Here is a 22,585-nt window from a genome sequence, read left to right on the forward strand (position 1 = left end):
ACTCGCAAATAAAAAAACACACACACATCCCCAGAACACCCTCATAACCTATTAGCATAATACAAACTCACAAAACTGTGTACATCTTCAGATAATGAAGTTTAACCCTCCCAACAGGAGCAAGTGTCCCAGATTGACATCTACATTCACAGGATTGAATTACCTTATAATGAAGGGTATCCATGCTGAGACGCATGGTACAGCCTGTGCTGATATTTACACTAAGCGCTGTCTGTTTTTGTCTTAAGTTTATTCCTCTCCCAGATGTAGGAAAACAACTTGAGTGCTTTCAGAAAACATTTTTCTTTCAATGGTTAGAAAATAAAGTATTCTATTTTTATTGCCGTTATCAGTTTATGCCTGTAGAAACATGAGAACCAGATGCACAGTTGCCTTCGGCTACAAGCTTCTCATGTTGCACTGTGAACATTTATTTGCTAAAGGAAAAGATTTCATTACATTCTACGCTGTTTTATTTACTTACTTCCCCATAAAACTTATTAGATCAAATCAAGGGCCTTAATCCAGTCATTCCTTATGCAAAAGTAACAAAAAGTATATAAAATGTACTTGCATCATGCTCTTTTCTCCAGGCTTCCTTCACTTTTCACATTGCAATTCCTACATTTCTTAAAATTGAACAAGAAAGAAAGAAATAATGGAAAAAAGGGCACCTGTTTACTTTAGTATCCCTATTGCACAATAATAACTGAAACATTTTACTTTATAACATTCATTGCATCATGTTTTATAAAAATACAGTTAAAAACAAAAACTATTTTACTTACAGTTACCAAACTGTTTTACTTACAGTTACCTCTTTCCCTCCTCTTCCCTTTAATGTTCTTATAAACATTAATGACATGAAGTAGGGCATATGCGTTGGAGTCCCCTCCTTATTTTGGTTTGGTCGTAGTGTAGTCTGTTAACAATATAATTTCATTCTGAGATGGATCGAATTAATGTGGATCTGTCTTCTGAAGATGATATCTTTTTTTGCTTCTCTTTCGTGATACAAGTTATCACTATTTAACTTACCTGTTTTTTAAAGTAGCTTGCAGCTATATTTTATAATTTACATTTCCATTTTTGGACAGGCAAACTTGATTTGAGGTAGCTTGTTCTATTCACAGAAATTATGGGAGCCTGAGCACCTGATGCAAAGCTTGGAAGTGGCAGCGGGCTGTATCAGAGGTCAGATCTGGGACCCACTGCTGAGGTAAAGATGGAAGTAGACAACACAGATCTACCATTATGGTGAGTACATAACTTTCATTTTCATAATATAATGGGTAGGGTGTAGGGTTGCCACCTTTTCAAATGCCCAAAGTGGGACATTTTTGGTGCAAACGTCAGATTTTGCAGGGCAAAACATGCCCATGGCCAGTACAAAGGACAGAATTTCACTTTTTTGCTTAAATAAAAGTTTATCCTTGTAGCATTTTGGTTGCTTATTCTGTTTCTTATAACATTTAGGTGTTCCAGATACATAACTGTTTTATGCAACTATTACATAAAATATAGGAAATAATTTTGCCCTAAAATCTCAGGACATTTGTCATTTTTACAATTTTTTTGCAGGACACAACTGCCCAAAGAGGGACTGTTCCTCACAAAATGGGACAGGTGGTAACCTTAGTAGGGTGAGGGTTAGCAAACTTGAATAAGGTAAGATAGGGGAAGAAACCCCTCGCCTCGTCCACTTTTCTCATGCATGCTAACCCTAGCACTGCACATCATGTTATGAAAATCTTTTTCCTTAACAGGATCACTATTCAGACAAATCTTTCCTGAGGTAATTTTTTAGAGTTAGGGTTTTGTGATGCACAAAGAAGGCTATTTAGGTTCCTTTTTCACTGGGCTATGTTTTTGGTGGGCTAGTTTGGGTTTCGTCTGTCAGCATCAATGTTTTGTATGTTTTTTTTTTTTTTTTTTTGTGGGCTAGTTTGTGTTTGAGCTGCCAGCATCGATGTCTTGTACTTTGCTGTCATGTCCTATAAAAAAGTGCAAGCTCAGAAATTGTAGTTTATTAGCCCTTTGGGCAGTTTTTCCATCTCTTTCAACTTCTGGTTTAAAAGCCTGCATTTGCACTTGTTTCCCACCTTTCTTGTAACTAGTCTAGTCCAGTCCAGATACAGATTTGCTGCATCCAGGACTGTTTGTAAGCTTCTGAGCCCCCCAAGCTTTTCTGTGTTGGAGGGAAACCTGCTAGCTTATCATTGGGAGTGGTAAGCACTAGGTAACCTATCTACTACATAAGGAGTGGTTCTGGCCCAGAAATTGTAGTTATTGGCCGTTTGGGTAGTTTTTCCATCTCTCTCAACTTTCTGATTTAAAAGCCCGCATTTGCACTTGTTTTCCCCCCTTTCCTGTAACTAGTCTAGTCCAGATACAGATTTGTTGTATCCAGGACTGTTTGTAACCTCCTGAGCCTCCCAACCCTTTCTGTGTTGGAGAGAAGCCTGCTATCTTATCAGTGGGAGTGGTAAGCACTAGGTAGCCTAGCTACCACATAAGGACTAGTTTCTGGCCCAGAAATTGTAGTTATTGGCCGCTTGGGCAATTTTTCCATCTCTCTCAACTTTCCGATTTAAAAGCCCACATTTGCACTTTTCTTTCCTGTAACTAGTCTAGTCCAGATATAGATTCTTAGTTTTAGCACTTGAATTTGCTTATTCATGCTCAGCACTTGTTCAGAACTTGTTGTAAGCACTAAATAAGCTACAAGTTACTACAGCACTCAACCTTCCTCATTACCTAGAGGAAAACAGTTTTTGTACTTACTTTCCTCACTTGCTTAGAGAAAAATAGCTCTTGTACTCACTTTCCTCACTTATCTAGAGGGAAATAGTTTTTTATTCAGGCATGCCCAAGGGTCAGCTCCCAGTGTTCTCTCCTGACTGTCTGATGTATCTGGGCATCTTGGGGCAATGTAGCAATTGCATCATGCACACAGACATCCCTCTCCTCCTACCACCCAGCACTACAACCAGTGAGAAATGCACTTATCTAGCCAAACTGGAGGTAAAGCTCTCTCCAACCAAGACTGAACTTGACAGTGAAGAGGAGAAGGTAAACACTTGCACCACACCACACTCATCACATAGTCCCACTAAATCTACACCACCAAAATCCACACATAGAAACACAAAAACATTTGCAGAGGCTCACAATAATAAACTGCTCAAGCAACAGAAAACTCCAAAGCAGAAACGCAAGCAACCTCCACCCCCCAACACAACCCAAATGACACATAGCCCACAGACTCAACTACAGCTCATAAGGCAAAACAACATACCCAACACACTAGTCATAGGTGACTCTATACTCAGGCACACTGATGTCCCACTCACCAGGCTAAACAAGGAAAAGCTTACTGTCAGCTGCCAGTCAAGTGCCAGGATCCGCCACATAACCCACGCACTCAGGTAACTCCACAACAAGTGCAAATATGACTCTGTCATTGTCCGTGTTGGTGTGAACGACATGAGACACATCTCCTTGGACTACATGAAAAGAGACATGGAAGAGCTCTCCAATCTTGTAGCCCAGGCAGGTGTGATCCTAGCCCTGAGTAGCATTCTGCCATCGCCCAGAATGATACCGCAGTACAAGAACAAAATGATTGACTGCAACAATTGGCTAAGCTTCTGGTGCCATTCTAAGGGGATCCAGTATCTGTCTGCCTGGGACGACATGGTCAACAGACCACGATGTTTTGCCAGAAATGGCCAGCACCTGTCACCCCTGGGATTCCAGATACTGGCTAAGGCTCTTGCCATCTCTATAGTGCCTTTTTTAGGCAAGGTTCAAATGACAAATTCACCATAATAACAGGAACAGGCAAGCAAAAACTGAGGATAATGCTACTCAATGCTAGAAGTCTAAATCTCAAAATGCAGTCACTCGAGGCACTCCTTAAAATGAACATTGATAACTGTGCAGTGACTGAGACCTGGTTCAAGGTTTCAGAGAACACCCCTGCACTACCAGGCTCTATAACTCATACCACACTTTTCAGCCATGGAACCTGGACCGGAACACCAAAGGTGGAGGTGTGTCCATATTCATTAAGGATATCCACACCTACAGGCTAGTTGCTCAACATAATGCATCTGAAGTTATCCAAGTGCAACTAACTGTAGGCAAAACTGCAATCCATATTGAAGCTTGCTACATATCTCCCACATGCCCCAGGATTCCCACTCCTCTTTTCTTGATATACTGAAAAATATTAGGGTTCAACCAAACACCCAAATAATGGGCGATTTCAACCATTAAACTGGGAAAACTACTCGTGTACCAACTCCTTCACTCAATGCTTTCTGGAATTCATAAATTCCAATGCCCTGTATCAACTTATCCACACCCCCACCCGGGGCAACAATATCCTAGACCTAGTCATTACCAACATGTGACAAGTGTTTCACACCTGAAGTCAACTCCTCGGTCTGATCAGACCATAAGCTAATCACCCTAGATACCCACATCCTGCCCCCACCTCCCATTAAGGAAACCACGGTAAAAAATTTCTCCAAAGCCAACTTCATGCTTTGTAAAACAGAAGTGGCAAACATCACACGTTACTCATGCAGATGGACAATACAGTTACGACTGCTGAATCCTACACAAATGCACTCTATGAGCACTTACACGAGTGCATGGATCGTGCTATCCCAAACAGAACCAAGACGCTATCCTCCAAAAAAAAAAAAGGAGGCCAATCTGGTGGTCCCCTGCCATAAGCAAACTGTACAACAGAAGAAAGAAACTGTTGCAAAAGAGACTAAAATCCCATCAGTAAAGGAGCTTCCTGGTCAGCCTCAGTAAGAAGCTGAGATCCCTTATAAGAATCCTCCAAAGCTAGCTATGAAAACAAAATTGCCACTGATTCTAAGGACAACCACAAAGCATTCTATAGCTATGTCAATAATCTCAGTGGCAACACCCAGATCTGCTCTGAGTTGCAGCAAAATGGCACGAAAATTACAGAACCAATTGATATTACCAACATCTTGGCAGATAGGTTCAGTGCTAACTTTACCCCCCTCTCACCCCCTGAAGGGCCCATATCTATACAGGAAGAATGCAGAGGCCCTGTAATCACAACTATGCAGGTAAAAGCTGCACTCTCTAAAGCCAAAAACACAGCATCCATGGGACCGGACAACATCCCAGGCTGCATTTTACACGAACTTCAGAACAAACTAGCTCCCCACCTAAGAACCATGTTCAATCATAGCCTCACATCAGGCTTTCTGCCCACTGAATGGCACGCAGCAATAGTTATCCCACTCCAAAAAGGGGGAGCCATCACTGATCCCGGGAGCTATCGCCCTATTAGCCTGATGAGCCTGGTCTGCAAGGCCATGGAACATATCATCTTGGAACTCATTGGTAAACTCCAAACTCTGGACTCCACCCAGTTCAGGTTTATAAAAGGCAGATCATGCCTCCTGAACCTGATCAACTTCTTTGAGGCAGTCACCAAAGCCATAGACGAGGGTAAGGTGGTTCACACAGCCTATCTTGACCTCGCCAAGGCTTTCAACACCATCCCCCATTCTGGAATTATAGTTAAACTCACTAAACTAGGTATAAATCCCTACATCACAAGATGGGTTGCCAACTGGCTCACTGACAGAACCCTACTGTAAAAGTTGCAGACTCCAAATCTGACCTCAAACCAGTGACAAGTGGAGTACCACAAGGTTAAGTCCTGAGACCTCTCCTGTTTATCTACTTCTCTGAAGTACAGGCTAACACAGAAGGCCCCTGGCTAACAAAGCTTGCAGATGACTGAAAACTAGGAGCCATAGTCGAGTCCCCAAATGATGTGGACATCCTACAGAAGGGCCTCACTGAGACATGCCTGGTTTCAGAGCCATGGCCTCAAGCTCAATGCCAAAAATGCATTGTCATCCCCTTTGGTAAAAACTCTGTACCCATGAACTACCACATAGGTAGCAGTCTACTTAACACCGAATGTGTGATAAGAGACCTTGGGACCCATGTGGACAGTAGTTTCTCCTTTGATAATCATATCGCCACAGTAGTAAGGAAGTTTTTCTACGTGCCACACATCACAAAAGGATTCTCATCCAGGAAAAAAGAGGTCATTGTTCCCCTCTACTCGACACTCATTAGACCCCTTAGAGTACAATGCCCCTTTTGGAATGTCCCTCACAAGACATCTGCAGCAGCTGGAAAGGCCACAGAAGTACCTCACAAAGAGGATTACTGCCCTCAAACAGATGCCCTACACTGACCATCTCAAAAAACTCCAGCTTTATTCTGTAGCATATCACCTACTCCAAGATGATCTCTGCCTAATACATAAGGCTATGTCAAACCCAAAGCTGTTGGACATGCTACAACTAAAGAAATCCCAATCCCTCCGAGCTACACGCTGTAGGGACCTAAACCTTGTCATCACAATAAACAGGACATGCTGGAGGGATAGATTCCTGTCCCAGAGACTTCCCATACTCTAGAACAAGCTACCCATCTGTGTCAAGCAAAGTTCCTCATTAGCACTATTCAAGAAAAATTTTGATGAGTGGATGGGAAATAGGAAATACACCCCAGGGATCACTTTTGTTGCTCTTCTCGTCAGGGGCACAGGAAAATAACTTTCTTGGGTGGTATAAGCCAGGGAACCTTGTTGGCTAGGCTTACTTAGGCCCTTAGGTCGATAGCCTAGTACCTACCTATTAATCTATGTTTAGATTTAACAAACTATGTATGAAATGAAAGAAATGTACCATACAACTTATTTGTTGTACAATGTTCATAACAATATATCCAGTCATTTCTGTATCATCTACTTCTAAATAACGTAATTTCAATATCCAGAAGACCATAATACTAAGACTGGAATGCTGAAAGTGTAAAATACAGGCACCCAAAATACTGAACAGGAATGCTCAAACCTTACATACAACCCCCTACACCAAATCAGTGCAATACAAAAACACACTCAAGTTCCAAAAACAGTGAAGAACTCTTAAAAAAAAAAATAAAGGAACTACTCACTTACCTTCCCTCCACAAACTCGACTATCTAAAACCCAATTATAAATGGGGGTTGTGCCCCCCACCCCAACTATATAGAACAACTCTGTGATTGCATTACAGTGGGGAAAAGGAATATAACTGATGTTCTTCGTGTTTCACTGTGCAGTCATCACATTAGGGTTATCTGCTTGCAGTAGCCCTCAGTCAGCCTGTTTAACAAAGTCTTGGGTCCTGTGTCAGTTGCTTTCCCATCTTCCATGATGTCAGGTAGTCAGGGGTATAAAGCATGCAGCTGACACCATTACATCAGTCTTTCTTGCCATGCGGTGCCCGAAGCAGAAGCAGTTCGCAAGTGCCAGTCGGCCAACTCCTGAAATTTTGGTTTTCAAGTTTCAGAACCGAAGTCTAGTCAACTAAAGCTAAGTACCCCATTGGGGAAACTTTTTCTTGCTCTAAACCGATGTCAGTAAAAGTCAATAACTGTATTTCTTGTGGAAAGCAAATACCTCATAAAGATTTTCATTCCTACTGTATTCCTTGCCTAGGCCCTGATCACGACGTACCTCGCTGTCAGTTTTGTACCTTATTTAAACAACAAACTATTCGTCGTCTGTATATTTACGCCTCTAAATATTTTGGTACTCGGTTCATTTATCCAGATATGGCTTCGGTAAGCCACCCAACTACCGACATTCCGAAAAAACGCAAAAATAAAGACAGAGACAGACCGCATAGGTCCAAAGCTGCTGACGACACTTCTCCTAAGCTAGTCGCCAGTTCGCCCGTACTCCGTGAGACGCTTTCGCAGCCCCTGATACCCTCTACTTCAGATTCGCAGGCCTCTACTGAGACCCATTTGGAGTCCGGTATGCCACGGGAGGCTTCAACTCTGGAACCTGCGGACGTCTCTACCTTGCAGGCACAGGCTTCTGAGGGTGTATTCAGGCCTACTGACTTGCATATTAAACCAACGGCATCCTCTTCTTCTTCAAGGCCTAAAACTCAATCCATGCCTAGAAAACCGATGCCCAGACTGGATTTTCAGGCCTCTATGCCTAAAAAACAAATGGTAAGAATGGCTGATGACCTTATTACTTTAATCAGGGGAAGCCAATCTTCCCCACTAAGAGACTTAGGACTGAGTTTGCTTATGATTCTTCTGATCAGGATTCTGAAATTTGTTTCCTCTGATGACCAGGATTTACCCTTATCTACCTATGAGCATTCTGATGCAGAGGACACTATTCCCTCTGCTTCCCCTCCAGAGGATTTCTCTTTTGGTGAAACCTTGCATACTCTTGGGGAGCATTTTCGCTGGGAAAGCCAGGATTACTCTGACTCTAAAAAGAGGCTTAGGGATTTCTTACTCCTGCCCCAACACAGACCTTTAGCTATCCCCCCTGTACTGGACATTGTTGATGATGCCTTTTTGGAATCTAGCTTGACCCCCCTGGCTCTCTACCTCCTGCTCCCAGAAAATCTGATAGATATTACAGAGTTCCTGACTTTCACAAGTTCCTTTTTAAAAATCCTACTGCGGATCCTGAGACCATTTTACAGGAACCCAAGGGCATTAAGGCTACTACTGCCAAAAATCCTACTCCTTCTGATTGATATTCCAAGGCGATGGATAGTTGGGGTAAGAAGGTATACACTTCTGCAGCCTTGGCCATTAGGGCCTTAAACTGCCAGTTTCATATGTTAAAGTATCAGCAGCATATTATTGGATTGCTTAAACAGAAATTGATGTTGATTCCTGACTATGTTGAAAATAAAGATTTACAGGATTTAATGCATTCTGCTGAACAAGTTGGAAAACATACTTTGCAATGTGGTTTTGAGTCACTAGAGGCATCTTGCAGGGCTACTGTCACTGGGTCTGTACTTAGAAGGCATGCTTGGCTTAAGGAACAATCTTGGCCAGATCATGTTAAAGCTAAATTGCTGGATGCTGCCTTAAATCAAGACCGCCGGTTTGGCAACAAAGCAGAAGAAGTTCTTAAAAAGATGGAGGAAAAAGCTAAATCTATGCAAACTGTTAAAGATTTCCTACACGTACAGCCTCCAAGATTTAGTAGGCATTGGCCCTCTTAAAAATTGGTCTTTTCCTGCCTCTTGCAGGCCTTCTCAGTCCAAACCCAGAACCAGCAGAACTCCCAGGCTTCAGACCCATGGTACGCACAGGACTAAGCAAATGGGGGGCTCCCACTTCCAAATCAGGGAGTAGTAAGACTCCCCCCTGTGGTAAGCTGTCTCAATGACTTAACTTTAAAACTTCCAAGCACTTCTCAACTGACTGCTTCTTTAGGGGGAAAGATTGCTCTGCAGGCCAAAAACTGGGAACACATTACCCAGGACAAATTGGTTTTAAATATAGTTTCCCAAGGATACAGATTTCACTTCCACACGTTACCAACCCCAAACGGTTGGCCAGATCTGCACCCAAATCAGTGGGCAGAGGCTCAAAAGCAAGTACTCTCTGTCTTGATCATAAAGGCTATTCAAACTGTACCAGAAGAAGAAAAGGGACAAAGTTTCTCCTCAAGACTTTTCCTGGTACCCAGAAAAGGCAATTCATGGTGTCCTATCCTGGGCTTTTCTATCTTAAACACCTGTTTGGTGATTCCAAAATTCAAGATGCTAACTCTTCACCAGTTGCTTCCTATGCTAGGCAAAGATGCCTGGTTGGCAACACTGGATTTAAAGGAAGCCTACCTCCACATCCCAATCAGGGAATCTTGCAGAAGATATCTATGCTTCAAAGCAGGCTACATGCACTATCAGTTCTCTGCACTGCCCTTTGCTTATCTACTGCTGCCAGGGTATTCACAAAGTGCCTAGCTCCAGTCATTGCATTTTGCAGGCAAAGAAATATTCAGATATACCCATACCTGGATGATTGTCTAATTCAGGCAGAAAGCCAGGACATACTTTTGAATCATCTGGCATTTGTACAGAAGTTGCTAATTGTCTGGGGTACACCATAAACGAAAAGAAATCACATCTGGTACCCTGTCCACAAATTATACTCTTGGGAGCAAGTTTGAACACAACTTTCCAGATGGCTTTCCTCACCCCAGAGAAACAAATTCATTTGACAACTTACTTCAAACTAATGGCCACAAAGACCTTGCTATCTGCAAGGCAAATACTGCAAGCCTTGGGGTTCATGGCCTCCTGCATTCTACTAATTCCATATGCAAGATTGTATATGAGGAAACTACAATGGTATCTAAAATGCCTATGGTGTCAGCATTCTCAGGATCTAGAAGCAATGATTCCTATCATACCTTGCCTACGGTTAGAGTTCCTTTGGTGGGCAGAGGCCTGCCACCTAAACAAGGGACTACCATTCACTCTATCCCCTGCCGCCCAAACCCTAACAACAGACGCATCAGACTATGCATGGGGGGCTCACCTGGCAGGGAATTGCATTCAGGGCAAATGGAACCCAAGTCAAATGCACCTGCATATCAATCAAAAAGAAATGTTAGCTGTACAGAATGCTCTGACAGCCTTCAAGGACCACATTCTTCCAGGACAATTAATGGTAAAGACGGACAACACCGCTGTTATATGGTACATAAACAAGCAAGGGGGAACCCACTCATACCCGCTCTGCAGACTAGCCATGGCTCTGTGGAACACAGCCTTGAGCTACCAAGTGCATCTACACGCTCAGTTCCTGCCAGGAAAACTAAATACACTGGCAGACGAACTAAGCAGAAATCTCATGGACTCACACGAATTGAAACTGGAACCAAAGACTTTCAACATGTTGATAAACAAATGGGGGAGCCCAGATATAGACCTGTTTGCCTCCCCCCAGAACTACCAATTGGACAAATTCTGCACAAGGACTCCCAACAAACAAGATTGGGAAGTGGATGCTCTATCCTTCAGCTGGAAAGATCTATCAGTTTATGCCATTCCCTCTCTGCCTCTCCTCTCCAAAGTACTACTAAAGATAAAACAGGACAAACCAAGGATGATACTGATTGCACCAGACTAGCCACACCAACACTGGTGTACCCCCTCTTGCGCAGTGTGTCACTGCTGGCTCCATGGCACCTGCCTCAGACCCCTACCCTGCTGTCACAGCAGGATATCCAGATTCTGCACCCTCAGCTTCAAACCCTGAACCTGGCAGCCTGGCTAATTACCTAATTTCTCCATTACCATCACTCAGTAAACAAGTGTTGGATGTCATTTTGGAGGCAAGGAGGCCTAGTGCTAGAAAATCTTATACTAAAAATGAAAAAGATTCTGTACCTGGAACCAAACTCAAGGGATGGCCACAGCAGCGCCCAACTTACTCAGAGTCTGAGATGCTTCACAAGGACCTTTCTTTTTCCTCCATCAAAATTCACGCCTCAGCCATTTCAGCTCATTACAACACGGAACCACCCCTCTTCTCTCATCCACTGCTCAAGCAGTTCCTCAGAGGAGCCAAAAACCTAAGACCACCCAGGAGAGCCCCAACTTCAGCCTGGGACCTTAACTTTGTATTGGAAAAACTCACTCTTCCTCCTTTTGAGCCGGCTGCAAGTGCAGAGTTAAAATTCCTTTCTTGGAAAACAGCTTTCCTTTTAGCAATCACTTCAGCTAGAAGGGTATCTGAATTACAGGCCGTTATGGCAGTGGAGCCTTTCATCATCTTTCATGTGGACAGGATGTCCCTCAGGACCAATCCCTCCTTCATGGCCAAGGTGGTATCCAGTGTGGCTCTTAATCAGTCCATTCATTTGCCAGCCTTCTTTTATAATCCACAGAACAAAAGGGAACGCATACTGCACTCCTTAGATGTGCACAGACAACTTAGATTTTACTTGGACAGGACTAAACCTCAAAGGAAATCTGAAGAACTGCTGGTGGCATTTGCTGCAGGGGCAGAGGGGAAGGCTATTTCAAAGCAAACCATTTGTAAATGGATAGGCCATTGCATTCATTTCTGCTATAAGCACCATGGAAAACCTGTCCCACAGGGGATTAGACCCCATTCAACCAGGGCTGCACCTACCTCTACAGCCTTTCTCAGAGGTGTCCCTACCAGAGACATCCTAGAAGCTGCTACCTGGAGTTCTGTACATACTTTCACCAAGCATTACCATTTGCCAATTTTCTCTAAATCGAGAGCTGGCTTTGCCACTGCAGTCTTGCAGGGCCTTATAACTGGTCCTAATGCTGTCTAACTTCCTCCTCCCATCTTTAGCTTTGGAAGTCTACCCAAATGTGATGACTGCAACAGTGAAACACGAAGAACATAATACAGTTGTGTACACTTACCATAAATGTAGATGTTCAAGTGTATTCACTGTTGCAGTCCTGGTTACCCTCCCTCCAGCCCCCGACTTTTTTTGGCTATACCTCTACTCTCATTTACTATGCTTAAAAGCTTTTTGGTGCATTTGCTTTTTTGTTGGAGGTATACCATTTTGTGTGTGTGTGTGTGTGTGTGTGTGTGTATATATATATATATATATATATATATATATATATATATATATATATATATATATATATATATACATATATATATATATATATATATATACACACATATATACATATATATATATATATATATATATATATACACATATTTAATTGCTTCCCATTAGGGGGACACCTGACATCTGGGGCAAGAAAAACTGATGTAATGGCGTTGGCTGCATTCTTTATACCCCTGACTATCTGACGCCACAGAAGATGAGACAGCAACTGACGCAGGACCCAAGACTTTGATAATTAGGCCGACCGAGGGCCACTGCAAGCAGATAACCCAAATGTGATGACTGCAAAAGTAAATACACTCGAACATCTACATTTATGGTAAGTGTACAGAACTGTACTTTTCTGGTTTAGAGTCCTTCCTCAACTAGATTTTCCTGTCTGGGAAGTGATTGAAGCTTCCGCATGTCATATGCATTCTGGTAAGTGGATTCTTCATGTAGACTAAAAGGTATCTTATCCCACTTGATTCATTAAATTTTTAAATAATTCTGACTTATGTCAGACACCCGCATAATTTAGATGTCATTTACTGCCCAGACTTGCTGTGCACATCTCAGACACTTCTGCATACAGTGACCTTGTAGAAAGTTAATGTCCCAGCACCAGCCATTCAAACAGTTCTAAAGGGATTTGGCATCTTTTCCTTCTTTTGAAGAAACTTCTCTTTGGGACTTGAATTTCCTGACCTGCAGCCCTGAGTGCTCCCAATCAAGCCTTCTGGTTCATTAACACTGAAATTTATAACTTACAAATGCATTTTTTTAATGTCCTTCATCTCTCTTCACAGGAGCTCAAGAGTTTCAAGTCATTGTTTGTGGGCAAACATGTCTAGTCTTTCCAAGGACTGAGTATCCATTAGGGCCATCCTGCATTTCCTCCTGAAAGTAATATCAGAATTGTCATTCAGCTTTTCCTTTCCTTTCCGTTTTCCTTCGGGGAGGCTGAATCAAAGGGTGAAACCCTTTAATACATTGGGTATGCACTGCTATCTCGGTTTCTATCTGAAGAGATTGTAGGAGTTCCAGAAGGTAGAACATATTTTTGTTTGCTGTGCTATGGTTAAGGAGGGACTTGCAGAGGTGTGGCTGTTTCCAGTACTTCTTAAAGGAAAGTGTTCCTTGCAGATGTTTGTGGCATGGTGCCTTGGTCATCCAGTCATACTTTCGCCAAATTATTGCTCAGACAATGTCTCAATGAATGCAGTTTCCTTTGGCATCTTGATGCTGCAGGATTTGACTGTCTGAGCTTTTGTATTTTGGCCTTTCTATGGCTACAGATTTCTGGGAAGTTTAATAGTACTTCCTGGGATTCTTCCTAGCAGGGAACCCACTGCAGAGAGTTCCCATTATGAAAGCAGTTGTGTACTCTTCGTATGAGCAGATCTGTAGAGTCCCTCAATCCCCATTTGTTTATACAGCTCCTCATTCACCACCTGCTATTGCTCCATGTAATTTATGCAAGTATCTATATTCCTCTATTTTTTTTTCACAAATTGTGACTTCTCAGTTGATGGGGCAAACTGATGGACACAATCGCTAGTCATGGCCTGCAGCCTACGCCTACAGCATGACACTTTGGAATGTGCCTCCAAGTACAGGAGTGGAATATAAAAAAGCACTCAGGTTTGCAGGACACAAAATCCCAGCACTTAGCCTGCCGTAGAGGACCCCGTTCATAGATGAACTGATACAGTAAGTATGTATCTGTTGTTTTTAGGCAGTTAGACAGATACCAGAATAAGTACTAGTTTCAAGGTCCTAGGCATTGATAGAAACATAGATGTTCATCGTGTTTCACTGTTGCAGTCATTACACTTGGGTTATCCTGCTGGCAGGCTACCCGCAGTCGGCCTGAATTCCAAAGTCTTGGTCCGGCGTCGGTTGCTGTCGCCTCTTCCCTGACGTCAGTGCGCCAGGGGTATAAGAGATGCAGCCAACGCCATTTTCTTCAGTCTTTCTTGCCGCGTAGTGCCTGAAGCAAAAGCAGTTCGCAAGTGCCGGTCGGCCATCTCCCGAGATTTTTGAAATTGAATTTCAGATCTGAAGTCTTCTATAAAGCTAAGTACCCCGTTAGGGAAACTTTTTTCTTGCTCCAGACCGATGTCAGAAAAAGTTAACAACTGTATTTCTTGTGAGAAGCAAATACCTCATAAGGATTTTCACTCTTACTGTATTCCTTGCCTAGGCCCTGACCACGATGTTGCTAGTTGTCGGTTTTGTGCTAGATTTAACCAACGCACTATTAATCGTCGGTATGATTTTGCTTTTCATTATTTTGGCCGAAGGTTTAACTACATAATGCCATCGGAACAGCCGACAACTGGAGTTCATAAAAAGCGCAAGGAAAAAGTAAAGGACAGGCATCCAAGGTCCAAAACCAAAGATGAAGCCTCTTCTAGGCCAGTCGCCGGTTCTCAGTGAGGCGCTTTCGCAGCCCCTGACACCCAGTACCTCAGAGCCACAGGCCGCCTCCGACTCCCACGTGGAGACAGCTAGGCCTCTGGATACTCAAGGTATATGGCCTTCGGAAACTAATCCCTCAGATGGGTCTGGAGCTGCTGAGCAGGCATCGGCTTCTGAGGATGTTTTCAGACCTACACAGTTTTATATCAAGCCAATTTCAGCATCAAAGACAAAGACTAAAACAGTTTTAAAGACAAAGAAACAAGTACAGCACTCTCCAGGACAGACTTCCATGCCCAAGAAACAGATGCTGAAAATGGCCGAAGACCTAATTACTTTGATCAGTGGTTCCCATCCCCCTCCTGATAAGAGACCTAGGCAAGACACTGAATATGATTCCTCTGATGAGGTTTTCATTTCCTCTGACTACTCTTCAGAATAGGGATACTCTATTCCTCCCTATGAGGATTCTGATGCTAAAGAATCTATTCCTTCAGGTTCTCCTCCTGTGGATTACTCATGTGGGGAAACCTTGCATACCATGAGGGAGCATTTCCACTGGGAGACCCAAGATTATTCTGATTCTAAGAAAAGGCTCAGAGACTTTTTTTTACTACCTCAGCACAGACCTCTTGCTATTCCTCCTGTTCTAGACATTGTAGATTATGTATTTTCAGAGTCCGGCCTGTCTACCGACTCTTTACCTCCCGCACCTGTTAAGCCAGACAGATACTACAGGGTTCCAGATTCTCATACATTTCTATATAAAAACCCTGCAGCTGACCCAGAAACTATTTCACAGGGTCCCAAAGGGGTCAAGGCTGCTACTGCAAAAAACCCTGTCCCCTCAGATAAAGATTCTAGGGCACTGGACAGATGGTGGAAAAAAGTTTACACTTCTGCTACCTTGGCTGTAAGGGCTTTAAATTGTGTATTTCATATGCTTAAATATCAGCAATATTTAATGTCTCTGTTAAAACAGAAAATGTTAACAGATTCTGAATGTGCTGAGAACAAGGAATTGCAGGATTTATTGCATGCAGCTGAACAAGTGGGAAAACATACCTTGCAATGTGGTTATGATTCACTTGAGGCCTCTTGCAGGGCCGCTGTAACAGGCTCTGTTATTAGAAGACATGCTTGGTTAAAGGAACAGACTCTGCCTGATCATGTTAAAGCAAAATTATTGGATGCTCCATTACAGCATGATACTTTGTTTGGTGTTGAGGCAGAAGAGGTGTTGAAGAAAATGGAGGATAAAGCTAAATCTATGCTGACAGTGAAGGATTTCTTACAGGTGCAGCCACCCAGATTTAGCAGGAACTGGCCTTCTAAAAATTGGTCCTTTCCCGTGTCAGACAGGCCACAAAGAGGCAGATACAGATGCCCTAGACAACAGCCCCAGGGCTCATACAGGCCCAAACAGTGGGGTGCTTCTACCTCCAAAAGTGGAGAAGACAAAACACAATGATACAGGAAACAGTCCCAATGACTTCCCTCTGCCAATGCCAAGCATTTTTCTTTTGGCAGCACCCTTGGGGGTGGGAAACTAGCACTTTTTTCACAAAATTGGCACATGATTGCCCAGGACAAATGGGTCTTAAATATAGTCTCTCAGGGCTACAGGTTCCACTTTCACACCCTTCCAAAGACAAAAGGTATGCCAGACCTGCCACACAATCAAAGAGCAGAGGCACAAAACCAAGTTTCATCCCTCATGGACATGAGGGCTATAAAGCCAGTGCCACGACAAGAGCAGGGACAAGGATTATCTCAAGACTTTTCTTAGTACCAAGAAAGGACAAAGCATGGAGACCGATTCTGGACCTGTCTATTCTAAATACTTTTCTGGACGTTCCGAAATTCAAAATGTTGACTCTGCAGCAGCTTCTGCCCATGCTGGGCAAAAAGGCTTGGCTTGTAACTTTGGACCTCAAAGAGGCATACCTGCATGTCCCAATCAGACAATCTTGCAGAAGATACCTCAGATTCATAGCTGGCTCAATGCACTACCAATTCTCTGCACTGCCTTTTGGCTTATCTACTGCGCCCAGGGTCTTCACAAAATGCCTGGCACCAGCAACTGCATTTTGCAGACAAAGAGGAATTCAAATGTATCCCTACTTGGATGACTGCCTTATTCAAGCAGGGGCCAAACACGTTCTACTAAAGCATCTGGCGTTTGTAAAAAGATTGCTAATTTGCCTAGGGTACACAGTAAACGAAAAGAAATCAAAACTAGTACCCTGTCAAGAGATAATATTCCTGGGTGCAAGCTTAAATACAACTGCGCAGATGGCTTGTCTCACGCCAGACAAAGACAACTGACTTCTTACTTCGAAAACATGGCAACAAAGACCCACTTATCTGCAAGAAAAATTCTGCAGGCTCTGGGTTACATGGCCTCCTGCATTCTGCTAATTCCATATGCAAGATTGCATATGAGGAAACTACAATGGTACCTAAAAAGTGTTTGGACTCGACATTGTCACAGCCTGGAATCATTAATTTCACTCATTCCCTGCCTGCAACAGGAGTTTCGATGGTGGGCACAGGCCTGTCAACACAAGGGACAGCCATTCACTTTACCTACAGCCAGGCAAACACTAACAACAGATGCATCAGATTATGCCTTGGGGGCCCACATGGCAGGAAAATGTATTCAAGGCACACGGCCTCCAAGCCACAGGCATCTGCACATCAATCAAAAAGAGATGCTAGCTGTACAAAATTCCCTGACAGCCTTCAAGGACCTACTTCATCCAGGACAGCTGCTGATAAAGACGGGCAACACCACAGTCATGTGGTACATAAATAAGCAGGGGGGCACACATTCCTACCCCCTCTGCAGACGAGCCATGATTTTGTGGAACACAGCATTGACTTACCAAGTACACCTGCAAGCACAATTCCTGCCAGGAAAAACAAATGCTCTGGCAGACGAACTAAGCAGAAACCTCATGGACCCTCACAAGTGGAAACTAGATCCACAAATCTTCAGCATGATAACAAGAAAATGGGGACGCCCAGACATAGATCTTTTTGCCTCCCCTCACAACTGCCAACTTCAGAGATTCTGCACAAGGACTTATCACAAACAAGCATGGAAAGTGGATGCTCTGTCATTCAGCTGGAACAACCTTACAGTATATGCCTTTCCTCCTCTGCCTCTCCTCCCCAAAGTACTCCTAAAGGTCAGACAAGAAAAGCCACAAATGATTCTGATTGCCCCAGACTGGCCACGCCAACACTTGTACCTAATCCTAAGGAGCTTGTCCCAAGGCCCAGCCTGGACATTGCCTCAAATTCCTCACATACTGACCCAACAAAACAATCAGATCTTGCACAGCCAACTCAGAACTCTAAATCTAGCTGCATGGAGGATACTGTAACCATTCAGAATACACCTCTCTCTAATGCAGTTATGGATGTCATTTTGGAGGCCAGGAGGCCCAGCACCAGAAAATCTTATGCAGAAAAATGGAAGAGATTCTGTGCTTGGAACCAGGCACAAGGAATTGACACGCTTGTTCCAAATATTTCTCAGATTTTACAATATCTAACTGAGATGCTGTACAAAGGCCTATCTTTCTCATCAATTAAGATCCATGCCTCTGCCATTTCAGCTCATTACAATACATACCCGCCTATTTTTTCATATCCATTGCTTAGGCAGTTCCTCAGAGGGGCCAAAAACATAAGACCTCCAAGGAGAGCACAATACCTGATTGGGACCTCAATTTTTTCTTGGAAAAACTCACTACTGTCTCCTTTTGAGCCAGCCAATACAGCTGAGATAAAATTCTTATCATGGAAAACAGCTCTGCTCCTAGCAATAACTTCACCAAGAAGAGTCGCAGAGTTACAGGCACTAATGGCTGTGGAACCTTTTATTATCTTCCATCCGGATAGGGTTTCTCTAAGGACAAACCCAACATTTATGCCTAAGGTAGTGTCCAGTGTGGCTCTTAACCAAATCATTCATTTGCCTACTTTTTACCCAAACCCGCAGAATAAAGGGGAGAGACTTCTGCTTTCTTTGGACGTACATAGACAGCTATGCTTCTACTTGGACAAAACTGAAGCTTTCAGAAAGACTGAACAACTTTTTGTGGTATATGCTGCAGGATCACAAGGAAAGGCTATCTCAAAGCAGACTATTTCAAAATGGATAGGACACTGCATTCGTTTCTGCTATTCACAACATGGTAAATCAGTGTAAAGGGCATTAGACCACATTCTACCAGGGCAGCAGCCACCTCCGCAGCCTTCCTCAGAGGAGTACCAACCAAGGATATTTTGGAGGCTGCAACTTGGACTTCAGTGCACACTTTTACTAAGCACTACCACTTGCCTCTTTACTCTAAATCCAGAGCAGGCTTTACCACTGCAGTTCTGCAGGGCCTCATAGCCACTCCTAATTCTATTTATACCCAGCCATCCAACCTCAGCTTTGGGATTCAACCTAAGTGTAATGACTGCAACAGTGAAACACGATGAACATAGTACAGTTGTGTACCTACCATAAATGTAGATGTTCGAGTGTATTCACTGTTGCAGTCCAGGTTACCCACCCACCATTCCCCTTTCTTTGCTGGGACTTATCTGTACTTCTCTATCCTATACAACCTATGTGGTGTATTTGCTTGTAGATAAAGGTATTGTTTATCTTAGTGCATGCTTTTATTAGCAATGTTTTTTTTAGCCTACCGTTTTGGGGGCACCTGACATCTGGGGCAAGAAAAACTGAAGAAAATGGCATCGGCTGCATCTTATATACCCCTGGTGCACTGACATCAGGGAAGAGGCGACAGCAACCGACGCCGGACCAAGACTTTGGAATTCAGGACGACTGCAGGTAGCCTGCCAGCAGGATAACCCAAGTGTAATGACTGCAACAGTGAATACACTCGAACGTCTACATTTATGGTAGGTACACAACTGTACTTTCAGTGGGATGCAGATATTTTTGCACTTTAAACTAACTTTTTTCTAGTATATATGGTATTTATTGTAGAGTATATTTGTAAACTGCTGTTTTTAACATGTGTTGGACCTTCCAGTGTACGACATTATGGGGAAGTAATTGTTCTGCAACATTTAACAGCACTCAGCTGTACATTGTGCCTAAAATGCATCTGCATTTTATGATTACTTCGCTAGAGGGCAGATGCTGTTGTGTATAATTATTTACATGATTTACTGTGCATTCAGTACATTAAGAACCTTGTTTGTTTGACTTTCAGATGGGGCAGCTGTTGGCTGCTACATGCAAAGAACTGCTAGGACCTAAGGAGAGCAGGAGGACAGCTAAAGACCTTTGGGAAACTGTCGTCCAGATCTGCAGCCTGTCTAGTCAGCAAAAGCGGGGCAATGATGGCAGAGTCAGTTTAATTAAACAGAGAGAGTCAACACTGGGCATCATGTACAGGTAATGATGACAAAAAAATGCTGTCGTCATCAGGAGTCATTTTGTATAGTTAAGTAGTGTCCAACATTCTTCATTGTTTCTGGGAAGCAGCATGGGGCCTATAAATAGTGTTACTATATCAGAGTGTGAAACAGATTATTAAAAAATAAGTAAAAGTTGTATCTAATGTTAGCATGCAGACGTTTCCCAGGCTTGTTTCTGGGCGTACACACACTTTAGACATTGTACATGTTTCTCCTGACCATGGTCACAGTGTTCTGTTAGCTTCCAGTACTGTTATTAATTGAATCATACAGGTTTGGGTCTAATGAAGATATTAATTCACAGATTACCCTGCAGATCTGAACCCCCCCCCAATTAAAACCCTATCTCATTGCTCAGACAGTAATATTTATTTCACAAAACCATTACAATGCCACCTTTTTCTTTCTGTAAATATTGTAAATCTCATATATTAATATTTCAACTCCAGTTCCATTAACCTGCTGTTTCAGTCTTGCCAGTGAAATCTGCCTTATCTCTGCCACCATGCATTGTAATTTGTAGCTGCGTACGTAATTTGTGCTTTTACTGGATGTCTACCATCACTACTGATAGATTTTATTTTTATGTATATGCAATAGCATACGAAAATGCAAAGCAACTGAGTTTTGCAACCAGTACACCTTGAAACTTAATTTTCCTATGTTTTGCGGTTTTAGTCTAACCATTACACCTTGAAACTTCGGCTTTATGTGTTTTGCGGTTTTAGTCTAACCATTACACCTTGAAACTTTCGGCTTCCTACGTTTTGCAGTTTTAGTCCATTACATCTTGAAACTTCGGCTTTCTGTGGTTTGCAGTTTTAGTCTAAACATTACACCTTGAAATTTTGACTTTCTACATTTTGTGTTTTTAGTCTAACCATTACACCTTGAAACTTCGACTTCCTACGTTTTGCGGTTTTAGTCCGACCATTAGACCTTACCATTATCCATCCTTTGACTGTGCCTCCCATTTCTAAGCGGACTAATCCTGTCAAGCCTGGAGTGAATTTATGAATACCCATCCAGTTATCCAGCTCCCATTTGAAGGAACATAGTGTATCACATTGCTTGATCTGCAGGGGGAGCATATTCTAGAGGTGGGGGAGGTGCAGACTAATGAGCCTCTCTCTCCACCATATTTTACTAATCTGCTAATGAAGATTCCGTTCCCTTGTTGTGGTATTTGTCGGACTGTTTGGCATGTGAAGATACAGGAGATCCAGGACAAAGCAAGGCATAAAACTCTTCTGAGGAGTCTTATGTGATTCAGAATAAAGGGAGAGTGCATCTATTCTTTTCCAGTAACTTAGAGTTTTTAAGCCTATGATCATCTTTGTTAAGAACCTCTGGGGTGTTTGTTTAACATGTCTAGTGAGGTACATTCAAAAGGGGACATTGTATTCAGTAATCAGCCTGTTCAATGTTGAATATAAGGGGAAAATGACCTCTTTAGAACTGGATGATTTTCCCTTGGCAAACTGCACTCAGTAGAAGGATTTGTTGACTACATTTGTTACATGGTAAGGAGAGGAAGTTATCAACCCAAATTCCAAGATAAACTACATGCTCATTTTAAAGTGGGGAATTATCTTTGCTAGGAGTGAGGTTGTCTACCAAATGTATCAATGTTGTACTTTTGTCATTTGGTTTGTTAGGGGGAAATTTGATAATGACTCGCAGTTTACAGTCATCTGCAAACTTACTTAGCCACAGGTCTTTGTTCTTAGTTTTGAGACTGGAAAAGTAAATACCAAATAAAACGGGTTTCGGCACTGAACCTTGAGGAACACCACTAGTTTTCTTCATGTTTTGTAAACCTGCATGTGCCACCTGTACCGTGTGGGTTCTGTCTTTTAGCCTGTTTGATATGTATCTTAGCACATAGGGATCTGTTTGTAATGCATTTAGTTTACTAACTACGCTAGCATGTGGGATGGTGTCAGATTCTATGGCCAGATGATGATATGCAGTGTGGATACTGCCAACACCTTGTACTACCCTTTCAAAGTTCACCAGATTCATTACACAGGATCTACCATTTAGAAAGCCAAACTGCTGCAGGTCTTGCCTGATGAGGTTTTGAATGTCAAAATTTATCAGGTCAGTTATTGGATTATGTCCTTCTGTATCACTGTTGCAGTATTCTACATAGAAGAGATCTCCTACCAAGGCAACCCGACGCTTGGCCTATATGTA

General features: G+C 42.7%; 1 protein-coding gene across 1 annotated transcript in view; it reads left to right on the top strand.

Moving 5' to 3' along the window:
- Positions 1-22,585, top strand: part of LOC122797632 (integrator complex subunit 8-like) — a 1,436,218-nt gene that overhangs the window by 745,635 nt on the left and 667,998 nt on the right. Inside the window, exon 12 of the mRNA XM_044066176.1 lies at positions 20,179-20,363. Coding sequence (XP_043922111.1) covers positions 20,179-20,363 — 185 coding nt within the window. The remainder of the gene's footprint in view (positions 1-20,178; positions 20,364-22,585) is intronic.

Source organism: Protopterus annectens, chromosome 3.part1 (assembly GCF_019279795.1).
Source record: "Protopterus annectens isolate FY-2018-M chromosome 3.part1, PAN1.0, whole genome shotgun sequence".
In the NCBI taxonomy this organism is placed as follows: domain Eukaryota; kingdom Metazoa; phylum Chordata; order Ceratodontiformes; family Protopteridae; genus Protopterus; species Protopterus annectens.